At 38.9% G+C, this 19,124-nt stretch overlaps 1 protein-coding gene across 1 annotated transcript in view; it reads right to left on the bottom strand.

Annotated features, from left to right (window-relative positions):
• ARHGAP32 (Rho GTPase activating protein 32) overlaps positions 1-19,124 on the bottom strand; it is a 118,936-nt gene that overhangs the window by 68,305 nt on the left and 31,507 nt on the right. The window contains 1 exon segment of the mRNA XM_032472537.1: positions 5,926-6,012. Within this exon segment, the coding sequence (XP_032328428.1) occupies positions 5,926-6,012 (87 nt within the window).

Here is a 19,124-nt window from a genome sequence, read left to right as displayed (position 1 = left end):
GTCAGTCCACTGGCTCTCTCTGGGAATAGTAACTGCTGGACGGGAAGACAGCATGTGATCTTAAACCCACAGAGAGAACCACAAGATAACTTCGGGTGGGAGAACACTGCCAAAAATTAAAGAAAGACAAAGCCAGGTTATTGATTAGTTACCACAAACCTTTTCAGTGACAAACTGGAAATATACTGAAAATTAATACTACGGAAATCGATCAGCCTTTGACACTCATATGTTATCTATAACCCATATTGTCTCCCCACTTCTCAGGCTTTCTTCCTTTCCTAATCTCACAAGCTTGTTAAAAATGAGGATTAAAAATAAAAAGAGCATATTTATTACATACTGTCTTCTAATTTTCTCTTGACTGTATCACTTCCTACAGCCCAAGCATTAGTAAGGACTGACATTATTTCTTACCTCCCCAACTTTATCTTCTCCCCTCCTCACGAAATACAGAGCATGTCAGGTCACGCTGACAAAAAGCCTTCAAAAGCTCCTACTGCACAATGATGAGCTGAGCCCCTACCCACCATTTGGTTTTAAAATTTAATCTAATATTATACAGAGGCTTTCATCTCACAAAAATCTGGAGGGACTGAGAAAAAGTAACCATCTCACAACTGGAGAAAACATCTCTATGTAGCTCTTCTCCATCTGCCTCTGCCAGAAGGGGCAGAAGGTACCAATTCATGGGAGAGGTGCTGACATCTAAACACAGGCTGCCAACAACTAACAGCCTAAACTTGTCCAACCCCCAACCCTACTTTGAGCTGAAATTCTCCATCACACATGTGGAGAGCACCGCCACCTCCCTCTTTCCAAGGGTTATCAGAATGAAAAAGGAGAACAGGTGTGGCAGATGCTTTTAAAGAACAGTCTCCTGGTCTCTGTTGTAAGAAATGCTAGTTCAAAAAGTCAGGATTGGAATCCAGTTAATTCTGATGACCAGGCTGAATTGGGAACCACGGATCCACAAGATTAAGTCCAAACACACTAGCACGTATCAGAGCTTTCATCATTTGGGCCTGTCTAAATTGACAGCTTGATCTCACCCACTTCTCCTCCTTTGCTTCCAGTGATGCTCAATTACATGTACTCCTTCCATTTACAGAATGTTCCCTTTCCTGCCAGCATGACTTTCCAGTGCTGCTCTACCACGGAAAGTCGATCTTCTACCCTTTACTCGGGGAAGCTCCTTTGCCGTCTCAGCTCTACTGCTGCCTTCTACCCAAAGTGTTCCTAAATGACAAGAGGGAATTAAATATTTGTTCTTTTGGGACAGCAAAAAAATAAAAAATAAAAATGAACAGCAAGGCAGGAAAAAAAAGAACAACAACATTGCACAGTTGCAACTAATTTAAACATTTCAAAAATTATTCAACACTTCAAAGATTAGAAAATTACAAAAATTAATTTAACACATGTATATATCTCTATCACAGAGATTAAATACATGTTAACTTTTATTTCAAAGCTCCAGATTTTTTTTATTGAAGTACAGTTGACTTACAATATTATGTCAGTTTCAGGTGTATAGGAGAGTGATTCAGTTATAAATGTGTATTTCTTCCAGATTTTTTCCATTTATATCTTATTACAAGACATTGAATATAGCTCCCTGTGCTGTACAGTAAGTCCCTGTTGCTCACCTATTTTATGTATAGCAGTTTCTATTAATCCCATGCTCCTAACTTATCCCTCTCCCCTCCCCTCTCCCCTTTGGTAATGCGAAGTTTCTTTCCTCTGTGAGTGTGTTTCTGTTTTGTATATGGATTTATCTGTTCTGTTTTTCAGATTCCACATAGAAGTGATGTCACGTAACACTGTCTATGTCCCATTTACTTCACTTAGTATAATCATCTCTAGGTCTATCCATGTGGCTGCAAATGGTAGTTCTTCATTCCCTTCTATAGCTGAGTGATATTCCATTATATATACATATGTATCTATTTATATACACACACACCACCCCCTTCTTAAACCAGTCAGCTGCTGATGGGCACCAGGGGTTGTTTCCATGTCTTGGCTATTGTAATAGTGCTGCTATGAACTTGGGGTGCACGTATCTTTTCGAATTAGGGTCTTCATCTTTTCTGGATATATATCCAGGAGCAGGACTGCTCGATCATATGGTAGGTCTATTTTTAGTTTTTTAAGGAACCGCTATACTGTTTTCCATAGCAGCTGTACCAATTTACATTCCCACCAACAGTGTAGGAGTGCTCCCTTTTCTCCACACCCTCTCTGGCATTTATTACTTGTAGACTTTTTAATGATGGCCATTCTGACTGGTGTGAAGTGACACCTCACTGTAGTTTTGATTTGCATTTCTCTGATAATTAGTGATACTGAGCACCTTTTTTCCCTGTGCCTGTTGGCCATCTGGATGTCTTCTTTGGAGAAATGTCTATTTAGGTCTTCTGCCCATTTTTTGATTGGGTTTTTTTTTTTTTTTTTGGCTATTAAGCTGTATGAGCTATTTATATATTTTGGAAATCAGACACTTATTGGTCATGTCATTTGCAAATATTTTCTCCTTTTCTGTAGGTTGCCTTTTCGTTTTGTTTATGGTTTCCTTTGCTGTGCAAAATACTTAGAGACAAATGAAAATTAAAACATGAGGATCCAAATCAAGGCAGTAAAAGCAGTTTTCAGAGGGAATTTTATAGCAGTATCAGCTTACCTCGGGAAACAATAAAAACCTCAAATAAACAACCTGACACCTAAAGCAACTAGAGAAAGAAGAACAAACAAAACCCAAAGTTCTCTTTCTGATAGTCTGTTAGTATATAGAAACGCAACAGATTTTTGTATACTGATTTTGTATCCTGCGACTTTTTAATTTGTTTACTAGTTCTAACATTTTTTTTGGTAGCGTCTTTAGGGTTCTCCCTATATAATATCATGTCATGTGCAAACAAAATATGACAGCTTTACTTCTTCCCTTCCACTACAAAGTTTAACAGACATGATAAGAGGGGTACTTGTCTTGTTCCTGAACTTAGAGAAAAAGCTTTCAGCTTTTCACCACAGATCATGATGTTAGCGTGGGCTTGTCATACATGGCCCCTATTACACTGAGGTACGTTTCCTCTATTCACTTTGTTAGCAGCTTTATCATAAACAAATGAAGAATTCTGTGAAATGTCTTTTTGCGTCTGCTGCGATGATCATATTGTCTCACCCACTGCTCTGTTACTGCTGCGCTAATGCACTGACTGGCTGGCAGATGCTGGACTATATTTGCCTCCCTGGAGTAAGTCCCACTAGGTCATGGTATGTGACCCTTTTAAAGCTGTGTTGAATTTGGTTTGCTAAATTTTGTTAGGCTACTTTTCTTATTCTTAATTGATCTAAGAGATATCAGTTTGTTCAAAATTATAACAGCAACAATGTATTTCATAACATATGCTTGTGTATGCTGATGTATAAGTGAAATGAATGACAGCAATCAAACAGAAGTCATTTCTGATGGTCGAATTTCAAGCATCAGAGTACAGGAGATACTTTGAGGCAGAAAAGCATTCACCTAAAACCAACTGTTTACCCCACTGACCGGGACATAAAGGAGCCTTCGTATTACCATAAATTTCTATGAAAAATTTGATTTTCAGAAAAAGTAAACTATTATACATTCATGAATTCTGGTTAATATACAAAGGTAATTCAACTACAATTCAACTTCAATAAGAACCATTCATTTCAACTACTCTAAAGCTTACTATGGGATAATAAAATACGAGGTATTCTATTAAGCAACAGTTACTCTCACACTTAACAAAAGTATAAAGATCAGAACGGAATTCTCATTAGGGCACGTGTTAGAATAAATTTTTGCAACACTTAGGTTTACATTAGCCATTTTCAAATGAATGCTTAAAAGCTGACGTTTGCTTATTTGCTAATGAATAAAAACAATGGAATACAGAATACTTTGAAGATTCCCTACCACTAATGTTACACTTTAAAATGCTTTGTTCTATGTACTGAGGCTCAATGTAGTAAGTGTCAGGATTTATCAAATTTTGGTCTCTTTTAAATTACTGAATTTTCAACAAGGATCAAGAATTTTAGTTAAATAAAAAGAATTTCAAGTGCATATTATTAAAAATTAGAAATTAGCAAAAGTAGCTTCTATAATGGATAGATTGCAGGGTATAAGGGTGATCTTATCTCATCTGGAGATTAAGCAATCTCTAAAATCTGTTCTGGACTGAGAACTCCAAGGAGATTTAAGAAAAGCTGGAAACAGGAAACCGAAGTCCTCAGTGTCTCCTGCTAAGATTTCATGTGACTTAGGAAAGCAAGTTCCGTAATTTAGGCCTCAGTTTCTTTATTTGCAAAATTAGAGGGTTTGATTGTGAGTCTCTCTTAGTTGTAAAAAATATATATGATTCAAGTTTAATATGGTGTATGGCTGACGTATACGGCAAGGATACAGAAGGCCAGCCATGAAAACACATCCGTCACTTGGGGTGCTGAGGCAGAGAGAAACACGACGGCATCATCACAGTGCAGCAGATTACTGTCCTGATGTAATAAATAACATGACAAGAAGTCCAAAATTCTTTAAGCAGTTTGACAAGATATTTACAACCAGGAAATAGTCTAACTACCTAGGAGTCTAACTCCACTAATTCATGGAGGCGTAACATAAATAAAAACTATACATTCTAACGTATGGTACCAAAATACCATGCTTATCATTTGAAAGCCGTTTTTAAAAAACAGCGCAGGTATTTCAGACATTGTGTTTTGCTTATGAGAATCGAAGTATCTGCACTGTCAGCATATATGAATGCTTTACATTCACCTGTTCAACTAACAGCAGCTGACATTTTTCACTTAAAAATTAACTCACTGAACAGAAGTATTTCATGAAATATGACATGACACAGCGATTCAGAGCTGCCCACTTCCTCAAAGGAACCAAGGCGACATACAATAAAACACGTGTAAACAGTACGGAACTTTTGACATCATATACATATGTGTGTACGTGTATATATATGTGTGTGTGTGCATATATATATATGTGTGTATATATATACATATATATATATTTCAAGCTAAGTTCAATTTTCAATCTCATATCCTCTCACCTATAAATAAAAGCACTTAATTCTGAAAGGTTTTCCTTAAGGGTCTAAGAATTTAAGTATTTCCCATGTGAAATAGGCATTAGACTGTTCCAGATTATTTAATTTTTAACTTCAGGTACATGAATAATTATTTTGGCAAAAACAAAACAAAAAAAACACAAATGTCCCTATCTTACTCTCTCCCAAAAAAAAACTGGAAAGTTTGTACGTAAGAAAGCTTTCCTCGAAAACACTTGCTTTACAATGACTAATCTAAAAAAAAGACAAAAAGACTCAATGAACAAAGAATATATTAAGGAACTAACTGCTTACTTGCTGGAGGAAATAATCAATGCTACAAGTGACGTATTTTAAATCTCATTAAGAGCCAGTCATGGTAATTAACCCTCAAAAAAGCTCTGACACTAAGAGAGAAGAAACGGCACACTCCTGCAGCACACACGTCCTGCTGGTCTCCACGGGCAGAGCCTGCGGTCGTGGTCAGAAAAGTGAGCACCGGAGGCAGAGACTGCTGAGTGTGCTCTTTTATTGTAATACGGGGCCAAGAGCGGACGCCCTTAATCTCCTCATCAAGAAGTGATATATTTCCTTTACTCTTACAAGAATTTTCATTTAAGTTTGTAAATTAAATATCTATTAAACTGATTCTATTAAACTGACTCTTTCAACTCTGAGTACACGCAGAGACGCCAATGTGACCGGGAGAAAGAATAAAATAAAACGTCTGCCTTTCCAAAGCCAATGTTATTTGTTTATATTTGTTCATTCACATTTAATTCGCATTAAAGTTTACGGCAAACGGAGGGCCCAGCTACGCAATTACCTGACAAGCAATGTGCACGAGGTAGACCAGCTCTTTAGATTCACAGCCGTTTTTCGTGACTTCATTTTGTTCTTCTGGAAGTGAAAGCTGCATCAAAACAGAAAGGGCAGAAGAGAGGGAGGAGCAGTCAATGACAGACAAACAGGAACACAAGCAGCGTTCAGTCACACCTGGGCCTCACGTCAACCTAACAGGACGCACCTTACACACAACACTGCTTCGGGCAGATACAATGCATTATTCAGGATTTTAAGCAAATTCATGTTTTTAAAAATTGTAACTTACATCTAAACTAACACAACTGCACGATGTAGTAAATAAAACAATATATTCATTCAAAAACAGGCCTTCACTTCCTCAGCTTCCATCACCTGTGTAAACTGGGATCGGGTGGTTTAAAGGAGCACGGGCTTTGTCGCAGGGACTGCGAGCTGGCCGCCCGGGACACAGGCTGGGCCTGCAGACAGAAGCACCGGGCAGGTCCGCACGCTGGGTTTTATTTTATTTTTACTTGAATCAGCAGCAAAAATTTAGAAACTAAGTGTTTTCACGTGAAAAACACAGATTTCTAGTTTCTACTGAAAAAATCTGAAGATCTGAAACATTGGACCCGTATTCTCACACTGGCAACAACTGGCTGGGCTGAGAAGGGGCGGACTCCGTAAAGGAGGCGTTTCTCTCCGAGAGTCTCCGTCACAGAAGTGGTTACTCTTCATTTTTTAGTATCTACGTTGAATGTTAACTGTCATTCCTCGTGCTACCTGCTTTGTTATTTTTTTGCACCCTACTCACTGCACTCATTTATTTACACACCTGTCCCCTCTGGGGACGTGAATCTGTAAACTGTGCTCCAGACACAGACAACCCTGAGCTCAGAAGTGTCACTAACTGATTATGCAACACTGAACTACCTATTTAATCTCTTGTCTGGAAAATGAGGATGATATAATACTATCTATTCTCAAATTTGTGATGAGATAATACATTTAAAGTATTCACCAAGGTGCCTGGCACTCAGTAAGAACCCAATAGATGTTACCTATCATTACAGTTAATATTATAAGAAATATAAAGAATATATTCTCTGTCTTTGAAAGAAGTATCACTGGAAGCATTTTATAAAAAAAAAAAATTCCTGGTATTAAACAGAAGTTTAGAGGCTCATGATCATTCTCACATAAGCCAAACAAGCCAGATTAACCACAAAATGAGTTTTTTAAAAAATCAAAGAATTAAGAATGAAAAGAAACCCACCTGAACTAAGCTGCAAAAAAATGACAACGCTTTCCTGAGACAGAGGAGATTCTTATGGATGTGCTCAGATGCCAGGCAAAGATGCAGAAGGATAGAGTCTTCCCTAGACAGGGTAAGGAGAAACCAGCCGAACGCTGAAGGCCTGCATGTGGACCAGAGTGATCAGCTAAAATTCCAAGAAGGACCTGGTAGCAGTCAACACCCACCCAGCAACTGACTCCCACTGGCCTCCACCAGGTGTACAGGGCCAGTGCACGAGGGCTGGGGAGGATCAGGAGAACTGAGCCGGGAAGTGCGTGGAGTCTCCCCAAGCAAAGCAGCTGAGCCCAGGAGATGCGAGCAGGGCAAGAGAGCTGAGGGAGAGCCCCTGAGGCTCTCAGGACATTTAACAACTGAAGGTTTGAGGTGCCACAGAAAAGCTGAGGGAAACCTCACTGAGGCAACACGGGCGTCATAAGAGCATGAGGCACACTACACACGAGGGTCTGGGCCAGGGCAGATGGAGGAGAGCACTCTGCTGGCACAGAAACCTGGGGAGCAAAGAGAGCTAGCAACCAGGCGGGGCGCTCGCCCTTGGCCCAGAGAACTGCTGGCTTAGCAGTAAAGCACAAAGAGATCTGTCCAATTTTCAATTTTCTCTCCTGAAAAGAACCTCCTGCGTTTACACTCAAAATATTTAAAAGTAACGATAAATTAAAGCAAAGTAAAGCTGCCAGAGGCCAACTCTGTATTAGCCACAGTGGATTAAAAAGAGTCCAGTGGTCAGGGGCCAGCCTCAGGAGGCCCACCGCTGTCTCACTTCACAGGGAACGCTGGGGGGACGGGCAGGAGTAGACCGCCTGGGGTCACCAGGTGGCAAAGGAGGAGGACAGAGCACCGAGTGACCAGCCAGCGGATGTTGAAAGTGCCACTGTGTCCCTAATGGCAATTTCACCCAACCACAGAGCCAAAATGGCAGCCACGTAAGGTCAAGGGACACAGTCTTCAGTTCACCCAGCTGGAGTCTACAACCAACAGACCAAGCTACCACAAAGCACAGTCAGCAACCCTCCCCGACTGCAAAGCCAGACCCCACCCAGAGGCACAGGACAGCCTCTGGCCTCATCCAAGCAGAGCCCAGCCTGCGGCCCCACTTGAACACTAACCAGCCAGTGGCAGCGACTGATCAGGGGGTAGAGCCTGTGGCCACAAGTGACCAGAGGTAACCGACACATGAACAAAACAGAAGTTTAACAAAGAAACAGAAACCATTAAAAAAAAAATGATAGAGATAAAGAATACAACTACTGCACTGAAAATTCAATCAATAGCTTCAATAACGGACTCAATCAAGTAAAAGAAAGACGCACTGAACTCAAAGACAGGCCGTTCACAATGGCGGGGGGATAAAGGGAGGGAGGGAAGGAAGGAGGGAAAAAGACTGAAGAAAGATTACAGAACGTATGGGATACCAGTAAATGAGACAGCACATGCATTACTGGCATAGCAGAAGAAGAGGGGGGAAAGGGGGAAGACAGTCTATTTAAAGAAATAACATTTTCACCATTTGTTGAAAACAGTGTCCTTTCCGCCACTGAACGGACGTGGCAGTCTCACTGCAAATCCACCGGCCACAAATGTGAGGGCTCATTTTGGGGCCTTTTATTTTATGCCTTCGGTCTGTATGTCTGTCTTTAGGCCAGTACCACTCGGTTTTGCTTACTTTAGCAATGTAGTAAATTTTGAAATTAGGAAGTGTGAGTTATTCAACTCCGTTATTCTTCTTAGAGTCCTTTGAATTCGTATGTGTGATTCCATTTACATGAAATGTCCAGAATAGGCAAATCTTTAGAAATAAGAAGTAGATTAGTGGTTACCAGAGCTGTGGGGTTTGGAGGGGGGTGGGGGCGAGGCAGGGAGGGGGGTACAGATTCGGAAGGGAAAGGGAACGACTGACAACGGGTACAGGGTTTCTGTTTGGAGTGATGAAAATATTCTAAAATTAGACTTTGCTGATGGGTGCACTAGGTTGTGAACATACTAAAAAAATAGTGAACTGTACACTAAATCAGTAAATTACATGGCATATGAATTATAGCTCAATAAGTCTGTTTTTAAAGTGAATTTTTAAATGTGGAAATGAATAGCACTTCAATAATCAACAGAATCTAATTTTTAATGAAGTTTTTAAAATATTCCACTCATATTAGCCATAAAAACTATAAGGTACCTAAAAATAAATAAAAATAAACAAAATGTGCTGAGTATTAGAGGAAATTACCAAACATCACTGAAAGATGTGAAGGGAGATATAAATAAACCCGTAAGATTTGAAAATTCAGTACAGTATGCACAGTAATCATCCCTCAATTAATCTGTAGATTAAATGCAATTCTTATCAAAATTCCAACAGCTTGTTTTTTTCCACAGGATTTGTCAAGAAGAACCTAAAATGTAAATTGAAAAACAATGAGCAAAAAGTAACCAGGATAATTTTGATGAAGTCAGGAGATTTTCCCTACCAGATTCCCAGACTTATGGAGGCTACAATTCAGTCCGTCTCTGAATCAACTTGCTACTCCTCCCATCAAGGAGAGCTCCCCCCACCCTTTGAATTTATGCTGTGCTTCTGACTGTTTGGACCAATGAAATGTGGAGGAAGCAATGTTCCGTGACCTCCAACACTAGCGATTAAAAAGTCTCACCACTTCTGCTCACTTATTGCTCTCAGAGCCCTGAGCCACCAGCCAGAAGTCCACAGCAAAGAGCTGGAGAAAGAGCACGTGGAAAGGCCACGAAGCATGAGCCACCACGAAGAGGAAAAGGAGAAAGACCTCAGGGAGGGCCACTGCAGCACTGGACGTGCAGCCCCGCTGCTGTCACCACACGACTGCGACTACGCGCGGGCCCACGGAGGACGGACAGGGGATGCCATCCGAGTCACTCCAGGGAATCAGGGAACAGCGAAACGGCTGCTGTGTTAAGTCACAAAGACTTGAGGTGCTTGTTATTTAACAGAGGATATCAGGACACTAGCAAAGGGGCAGACCGTGGACCAATGGATCCGAAAAGACAGCAAGACGACTGACACACACACCTGGACACTGATACATGACCAACTGGGCCTTATAAACCACAGGGAAAAAGAAATCCTGCTTGGTCTATGGCCTAAGAAAACTAGGAAAAGAAACAGATTCAGACCTTATGCCACACCCAAAGAATAATTCCAGGTGAATTAAACACCTAAGTGAAAATCAAAACTTTAAAACATAAAGTAGTAGTAGTAGTAATAACATAATAGAGATGTGGGGAAATACCTTCCCGCCCACCGGGCAAGAAGAATTTCTCAGCTAAACATGAAAAAGGCAAAACTGATAAAACTGACACTCCACCAAAGGTTTTAAAGTTATCACAAAAGGGACATGATACACCAAGGAAAAGGACAGCCATAAATGGGGATAAAAGTATTTGTAATCCACGCTGACAGATGTTTAGCCAGAATACATAATTAAGAAATGAGACAGGTGTATACCTACCCCAACAGCTTGAAAAGTACCTGCAGTTTAAGTGGGGATCACTACGTATTCGAGTAATGAGTACATAAAATGCCGTACTGGAATACAGCACTTGTTTTCAAAACTGAATTCAATCTCCTTCCCTGCATATTCTTTTCTTCCTCTTGAATCCCCAAAGTAAATAAATATCATAACCATTCGCCCAGCTGACCAACCTAATCACCCTGCATTCCTCTACCACTCCTGTTCTCCACACGCCCTTTCTTTCTATGTTCTCAAGGTCAAGATCTATCTAGACCTCTGATTCCCCAACATCTCCTGTCTCCCAAAACTCATATCTCACGCCTGTTCCTTTCTTCCCGTTTCCCACTGCTACTTCCCTAGTTCTGGGCCTTGCAGCGTCTGGTCTAGACGCGGACGGCATGATCACAGTGCCCTTCTAACTGGTCTTGTTCCACTTCCCACTACACACTGATCATGGTACTTTCTTCTCAAAAGCCCTCAACACCTTCTCAGCTCCTACGAAGAAACTAATCTAAATGCAAAATCCTAATACCTCAGATGAGCCCTGAAGGATGGCATTTTTCCTAAGTATCTTCTAACACACATTGTCCCACAGTCATTCTAACCCATCCATCCCCCTTCCTTCCAGGTACCTCTGTCTGTGCTATTTTAATTGTCTAAATGCTCTTCACTTCTGTTTTTGCATATCTAAAATCTATTCAATCTTCAGTAACGGTCTTCCTGAATGCCACAGGAATACCTACAAGAGCTCCTACAGCACATACTACACCTTCCTCATCTCACTGCGTTGAGAGGTATTGCTTGTTCCCCCGATCTGCTTCATCAGCGACACTCACGTAAGCATCCAGCACGTACAAGGTACTCGATGAAGCCACTCTGAATGAACTGTTTGTGGGTTTCAAGACTTCCTACACCGCAAGTCTGACATCAAGATGTTTTATACAGCACCTGAACCGCACGGACCAAGAGTATACACTATGAAAGACTGGACTATATTTGACTATAAAAACTTATGACATGAACGTAATGATTTAAACTATTTTTATTTCGTTCAACTTAATGATTTCAATTCTCTGTCTATAAGGGGTGGAAAACAGAATTTCCAAGTCCCATACTTCTGGAATCCTTACAAATCTATTTTTGGAGTTATTTTTCCTATATTGAATTCACTTTTCTATCACCATGGAAACGAATCTGAAATTAGTGTTGTTAGGATATTTAAAAATACAACTCTATTCAGCAAGACTTCACATGTTCAAGAAAGTCCTTTCTCTGCATGAAGAATGGAAATCGGCATAAAGCTGAGTAAAAATATATCACCCCACTCACATAAAAACCACTCATTAAAGCTTAATCAACAGGTGCAACAGGGCAACGCAAGAGTTCTCCTCTTTTAATTTACCTTTTATAATGCTTTTTAGGCTGCAGTTTCACTATGACATACCTGTGGAGTTTGTCAGCAGTCTCCTTCACCCCTGCAGCCCACAGTAGATGTGGAAACGTGAAAAACAATCTCTGTTGCACAATATTATGCAGTCTGCTCACCTCTACCGTCAACACCCTAATATTCAAAACACTGAAACTACTACTTCAAAACTACTGAGCTGAGAATAGCAAGTGGAAGAATAACTCCTTATTAGAGTCACAGCTTAGGTGGGTGTTAAGTGAAGTAAATTCCAATTTCAGAGCACAGGGCAAAAATCAGTAATAGACAAAACTGCAATTCAACTTTCTCAGGAAAAAGGTAGAGACCAACATGCATCTTAATAAACCTAACAGTGTTTCCTTCCAGACTGGAAAAGAGCACTGTTTCCTCAACTGAGAATCAGATACCTTAACATCAGAACCACCCTCAGCTCAGCGAGAGGCCCAGAGCACGAAGAATACATGGGAAATGAGACCAGTGACAGAAAGCAGAACCACATTCCATCTTACAGATGCTCACCCCAGAACACACCCTTGTCGGGACAGCAAGCTTCATGAGTATTTTCACGTTTCTACATGGTCAGAACTTCCTGAGCACACAGCTCCGGCATCTGGGTTAAATAAGGGATGACTGCATGCGAATCCGAGTGACAGAGCCCAACAGAGAGATGGACATCTTCCCGACCCGCACAGCCATCTGTACATTCCAGGGCATCCGTGAAACAGAGTCCTTCCTAATTTCCCAGAGAGGATGTTTTACATTCCAGAGCAAAGGTCCCTCTCTCCATCTCCAGAAAGGCAAATGGACAGAAGTGCCAGCTATCCTATTGAAGCTCCCAGTTTCATAATTTCAGAGTTTGTCTCTTGTGGAACAAAACCCCACAGTACACAAAGGATACGTCTGGTTCTCACTGCATCATCTCATGGAGACTGGGGCACAAGGAACCACACAAGTTACTCTGAGCTTATAAAAGGTCTGGTCTTTGATTCAGAGGCCTCACATTTTCTCTCTCTCTCTCTCTCTCTCTCTCTCTCTCTCTCTCTCTCTCTCTCTCTCTCTCTCTCTCTCTCTCTCTCTCTCTCTCTCTCTCTCTCTTCCTCTTTCCCTCTGTGTGTGTGTGTGTGTGTGTTTGAGAGAGAGAGAGTCTAATTGTGGCAAGTTGACTTGTTAGACCCTTCACAGTTCAGGCTCTACAATACTATTCTTCACAAGCATATGCAGTCAAATTCTTAGAAGTAAACTGCATGTGTAATGTGACTCCAATATGAGATATATTTTTTTCTCATTCAACCAATTTTACACATCTAACTTCTGGACTGGATAATCTCAAATGAGATACAGTTAAAATCCAGTACCAGGATGACAGCAGTACTGATAACTCACTGTGCGAACTCTGTGTTTCAAACTCTGCCCTCAAATGACAAAGATTTCCAGGCATAAGAGGAAGTGTTACTATAGCGTATGCAGAAAAGTAGGTTTGAGATTTTTTATTTGAGGAAAACTTAACTTTTTGGTAGGGGTGGGAATAATAAAATTATCATGGCTTTTGTTCCAAATATTTACACACATAATAATATGCAGTTCTAAATAAGACATTTTTAACTGGAAATATCTACAAGTTAATCTTGAAACTGCAGTAGTATTAAGAAGATGGGAGAAATAAACTTTTCATTGATTTACTTCACTTTTATCAATGTCTGAAAGTCTCAGAGATAGGTACTAAAACTTGTTGCTGATATATATTTCTATAAACTTTAAAGCCCACATTCACATAAAGTCTTAATCAGGAAGGAATGTCAGTCTTTCCAAAAGAAACCACACTTGGCCAATAGTCATGAATTTGGTAAGTATTTTACCAGCATACTGAAATACTGAAACCGAAAATGCAGAATCCATCCACACGATTTTATCTGTTAATGATTTGTTAACAAAAGATTTTCAATGTTGCTATAAAGGGGGGAAATGCAATGATGTGTCTTCTCTGGTTTCCTTTACCTTTATTTTTAAACTTTCTAAATATATCACAATTTCAACAGTTTAAGTCATACAAGTTTAACTCTAAAACTGGAGCTACCTTTTTAAGTTAATTATAATTACAAAAAGGCATCTGTTACTTTAACTTTCTCCATTTCACAGTTTTGCATAAGGTTAGTTTTTATGTTAAAAGGAATATTATATCTAAATAAACTGATAACTAGATCACCAAGAATATTATCAATACAATCTCTCTTGTGAGGTGTAGTTTGTCACAAAACACCTCACCGTCATTAAGCTTCCAACTTGCAAAGAATTTCTTTATCCACTGCCTCAATCCTGACCATGCTACCCTCAGGTCATCAGGAAAGTATTACTTTCCACATTTAACAGATTAAGGTCTGACTTCACCAAAGTTCCTTAGAACATCTACCATTCAAAATTCACTAAGCAAGCTGGTTTGTTTGTTAATTACCACCTCACTTAATTCTCACAGTACTCTGTGATGCATCTGGAATTGATACAGTTACTCCTAATTTACAGTTGAGGAAACAGAACCAGAGAAGCTGAGGTACTTACTTAAGAGCCCACAGGTTACAGTGCATTATTAATCATCAGACTTTTTTACCTTCAAATACATTAAAGACATGAGGTATCTCAAGGCTATCGTGTATTTCTGCTTATCAAAATAGCAGGTTTGTCAGTTTGTCCTTTTCTAGTACTTCTACAAAAGAATGAATGTGCAGGACAGCTCTACAGCCTTGATTCTAGCACAGAGCCCCACCACTCACCAGCTGTATCCTAGGTAAGTCCTTAAACTCAATCTCCTTGTCTGAAACTGCTGTGAAGAGTCAATGAGACAACATACAATCAGTATTTAGTATAATGTCTGGCTCACAGAAAGCACTTGGGAAATACCGGCTTGTATTTTTTTTTATTATAATTCTGATTACTTCATTTAAAATAAAAATTCAAGGTTTATTTTGTATTTCTACTCCTCAACATTTTTACACTCAGGTCAAACTTTACTACCTCTTTCCACATTTCTCAGTATCCTGGGCGAGGCTGCGTCTGCTGATAGACCAAAGTGTCGACAGAAGAGAACGCAAACCTGCCCGCTGGGCCTCGGCCTCGGCCGCGTCTCCCAGCCCCTCACACGGCAGCTTTCGCTGCGCACGCCAGAGAAGCAGGTGTTCGACTCGTACCTTCTCTGTACATAGTATATTTCAGCCAAAACCTAAGCTCTCACGTATAAGTTACTATAAATTAATGCTTTATATGGAATCAGATAAAAAGAAGCATGTTAATTCACAGCTGCAGATAACCGAATGAGAAGAGACAGGCGCGCGCACATCCACGCTAGAGGGCGGTCTCACACAACGCCCCGCGCGAAGGGCCGGAAGCCTCGCGGCGGAAAGCAGACGAGACTGATCATATCTTTGCATCTTTCAAGAGACTTCTTTTCCTTCTTACCGAAAAATATTTTTGGAATGTGAAAAAATGTTTGTTTTTGAACAACAAAGATGATTCAACAGGGAGAAGGGCAATAAAGATAATACATTTACAGAATTTAAAACTACATGTTGTTTTACTTAATAAGCAGTAAGAAGCCCTTTCTAGCAATGCTTACCTTTAACTTTTTTTTTTTTTTTTGCAGGTTTCAATTTCTCTAAACAAAATATAATGCAGCCCTTATATATCAAATCCTGCAGAGTTTATTCAAAGTACTATTCAGGGAGAAAATGTCTAAATTCAAGTGTTCTTATTAAAAAATAATGGCTAAAAACAAATGAATAAAATTCTATAGGTACTATTGATATTTTATCTAAAGAAAAAATATGCTTAGGAATTAATAGTTAATTAGTAACAGGGAGGGGGGAGAGACAAAAAAGTGGAGGAAAGGAGGGAGGAGGGGGGAGAGAAGTGGGGAAGAGTCTCAAGTTGATGAGTAAAAGCTCCAGATGGTTTCTTGATAAGATCAAATGTTATGAATAGCTTGTGCACAACTTACACCCATAAATTTGACAATCTACATTAAATGAACAATTTTGTAAGAAAATATAAATGATAATAAAAATTGACCTAAGAAGACAGTGAGTAGACCTAAAAAAAGAACCTGACCAGACCAATAATCAAATTATAAGTTCAAGTGGTAACTGAAGATTAAGCACTCAAATGGGAACCAGGCCCAAAAGGTTTTAACAGGAAAACTCTATTAAACCTTCAAAGAACAAGTAATTCCCATTTCCACAAACAATTCCAAGACATTTGTTTTTAAAAGGCTATGGGGCAATGAAGGTCTCCAACTCAGGCTAGTGGACAAGCACAACATACAGACCAATATCACTAATGACCACAGACACAAAACTCATAAGATCCTGATACACTGAAAAAGGGAATTTATTTTTAAACTATTTGGCCCAGAAGGAGAGTATGTCCTAAGAATATAAAGATGTTTCAACAATCTATTTCTATGACCAGAGTAATTATTTACTATAAATAACAATGTAATGAATACACGTCCTTTTGAGAACTGGTCTTTGTTCATGACATCCCAGCCTCTACCCAGGGAACTCCTATTTGCCTTTAAAATGCCAATCAAATGTCACCTTCTCTGTGAAGCACTTAATGATCCTTCAAAACAGAGTTAACGTCTCCATATTTATTATATATACATATATATATGTATACACACATACATATATACATACATATATACATATACAAATAAAGATATAAAATTAACCTCAAGCTAATGTATTTTGATTCAACATCTATTATGTTTATAATTATCTTCTCATATTTTAGTCCCCCTCAAATGAGTGAGAACATCTCAAGGGAAGGAACAATGTTACCTTTTTGATATATATTTCCAACATACAGTATCCCACCTGGAGCACAGTCAACATGCAGTAAGTGTTTGTTAAATGAATGATTCTCCAACATACTTAACAAGAAACATCATGCCATGCCTTCCATTAAACAATCTCACTGAGCGCCTACTACTGAAAGCCTGTGCTAAGTTCTGCAGAAGTAAGAAGTGAGAAATACCCATACAAAAAGTTTATAATTGTTTAGGAATATCAAATAATAAATAAACATAAATCAAAATGGAAAATGGTAAGTGAAAAATGATATAAAAACATATATTTACCACCATCATCAAAATGAATAAAATACTTAGGCATACATTTAACCAAAAAAGTGTAACACTTGTATGCTGAAAACTATAAAATATTATTGAAAAAATTAAATAATATGCAAAGACATCCTGTGTTCAAGGACTGGAAGACAATATTATTAAGATGGCTATATCCCGCAAATTAAACTACAGAGTCAACATAATTCCTACCACAATTTCAAATTGCCTTTTTTTTTTTTAAACAGGAATGGACAAGCTGATCCTAAAATTCACATGGAAATCTAGGGGACCCAGAATAGCCAAAATAATCTTGAAAGAGAAGAACAAAGTTGGCAGACTCACAATTCTCAATTTCAAAACATGTTACAAAGTTAAAGTGACCAAAATAGTGTGGTAATGGCATAGAATACATATGTTCGAAAGGAACAGAAGTGAGAGTTCGGAAATAAACCCAAACATCTATTGCCAACAGATTTTCAACAAGAGTGCCAGGACCATTCAAAGGGGAAAGAATTGTCTTTCCAACCAGTGGTGCTCAGAAAAGTGGATATTCACAGCCAAAACAATGAATTTGGACCCCCTACATCACACTATCTACAAAAATTAACTCAAAATGAGTCAAAGACAAATACATTTAAGTGCTAGAACCATAAAACTCTTAAAAGGAACTACAGGAATAAATCTTGATGTTCTTGGGTTAGGCAACAGTTTCTTAGATATAACAACAAAAGCATATACAACCAAAGGAAAAAAACAGATAAATCAGACCACCAAAATTACAAACATCTACGCTTCAAACGACACTATGAAGAAAGTGAAAACAAACTGCAGATTTAAGAACATATTTGCAAATTATATATCTGGTAAGGGTATAGTATTCAGAATAATACAAGAAACTCTTAAAACTCAACAACCAAAAAAAATAAAAATTAAAATATGAACTCAAATAGACATTTCTCCAAAAAAAGATACATAACTAGCCAAAAAGCACATGCCTATCTAGTCACGCCCACCAGGGTGCTATATTCAAAAAGACATATAAAACCAAGAGAATCAAAAACACATGTTCACACAAAAAATCATACATGATTATTTATAGTAGCATTATTCATAAGAGCCAAAAAGTGGAAACATTCAAATGACCACAAACTAAAGAATGGTTACCAAAATGTAGTATGCCCACACAATGGATTATTATTCACCCATAAAGAGGAATGAAGTACTGATAAATGCTACAATATGGATGAGCCTTGAAAATACTACACTAAGGAAAAGACACCAACACAAAAGACAACACAGTATACGATTATATTTATGTGAAATGTCAAGAACAGACAAATCTATAGAGACAGAAAGCAAATTAGTGGTTGCCAAGGCTCGGAAAGAAGGGAAACGGAATGACTGCTAAAAAGTTATGACGTTTCTTTTGGGGGTAATGAAAACGTTCTGGAATTTAACAGTGATAAATGACTGAACATTCTGAATGTGGTGAAAGCCACTGAACTGTGTACTTAAAAATGGGTAAGATGGTGAATCTACGTTATGTGAATCTACCTCAATTAAAAAAGGTAAATTTCATGTGACTTATATCAATATGAAAAAATACAATGTGTTATGATTCAGAAACCAACTCATCCACTGGGGACGGGAGGTAGAAAGAGAAGTGGATCACAAAAGCTGATTAGATGTGACATACACCTTGAAAGATATACAAGATTCTTGATAAGAAGAAAGGTTAAAACAAAGGAAAGATCGTGACGTGTTCAGTAAATGAATAGTTGGATAAAAGTAAGATAAAAGAGTGAATAAAAGAATGAAGGGTGTGCTGGAAGCTTATATGCAACATCTTGAATGCCAGGACCTTGTGTAGTGGAAGGTCTAGAAA

The sequence above is a fragment of the Camelus ferus genome, chromosome 33 (genome assembly GCF_009834535.1).
Source record: "Camelus ferus isolate YT-003-E chromosome 33, BCGSAC_Cfer_1.0, whole genome shotgun sequence".
NCBI classification, from domain to species: Eukaryota; Metazoa; Chordata; class Mammalia; order Artiodactyla; family Camelidae; genus Camelus; species Camelus ferus.
The sequence above is the reverse complement of the archived record's forward strand: the minus strand, read 5'-3'. Positions and strand labels throughout refer to the sequence as shown.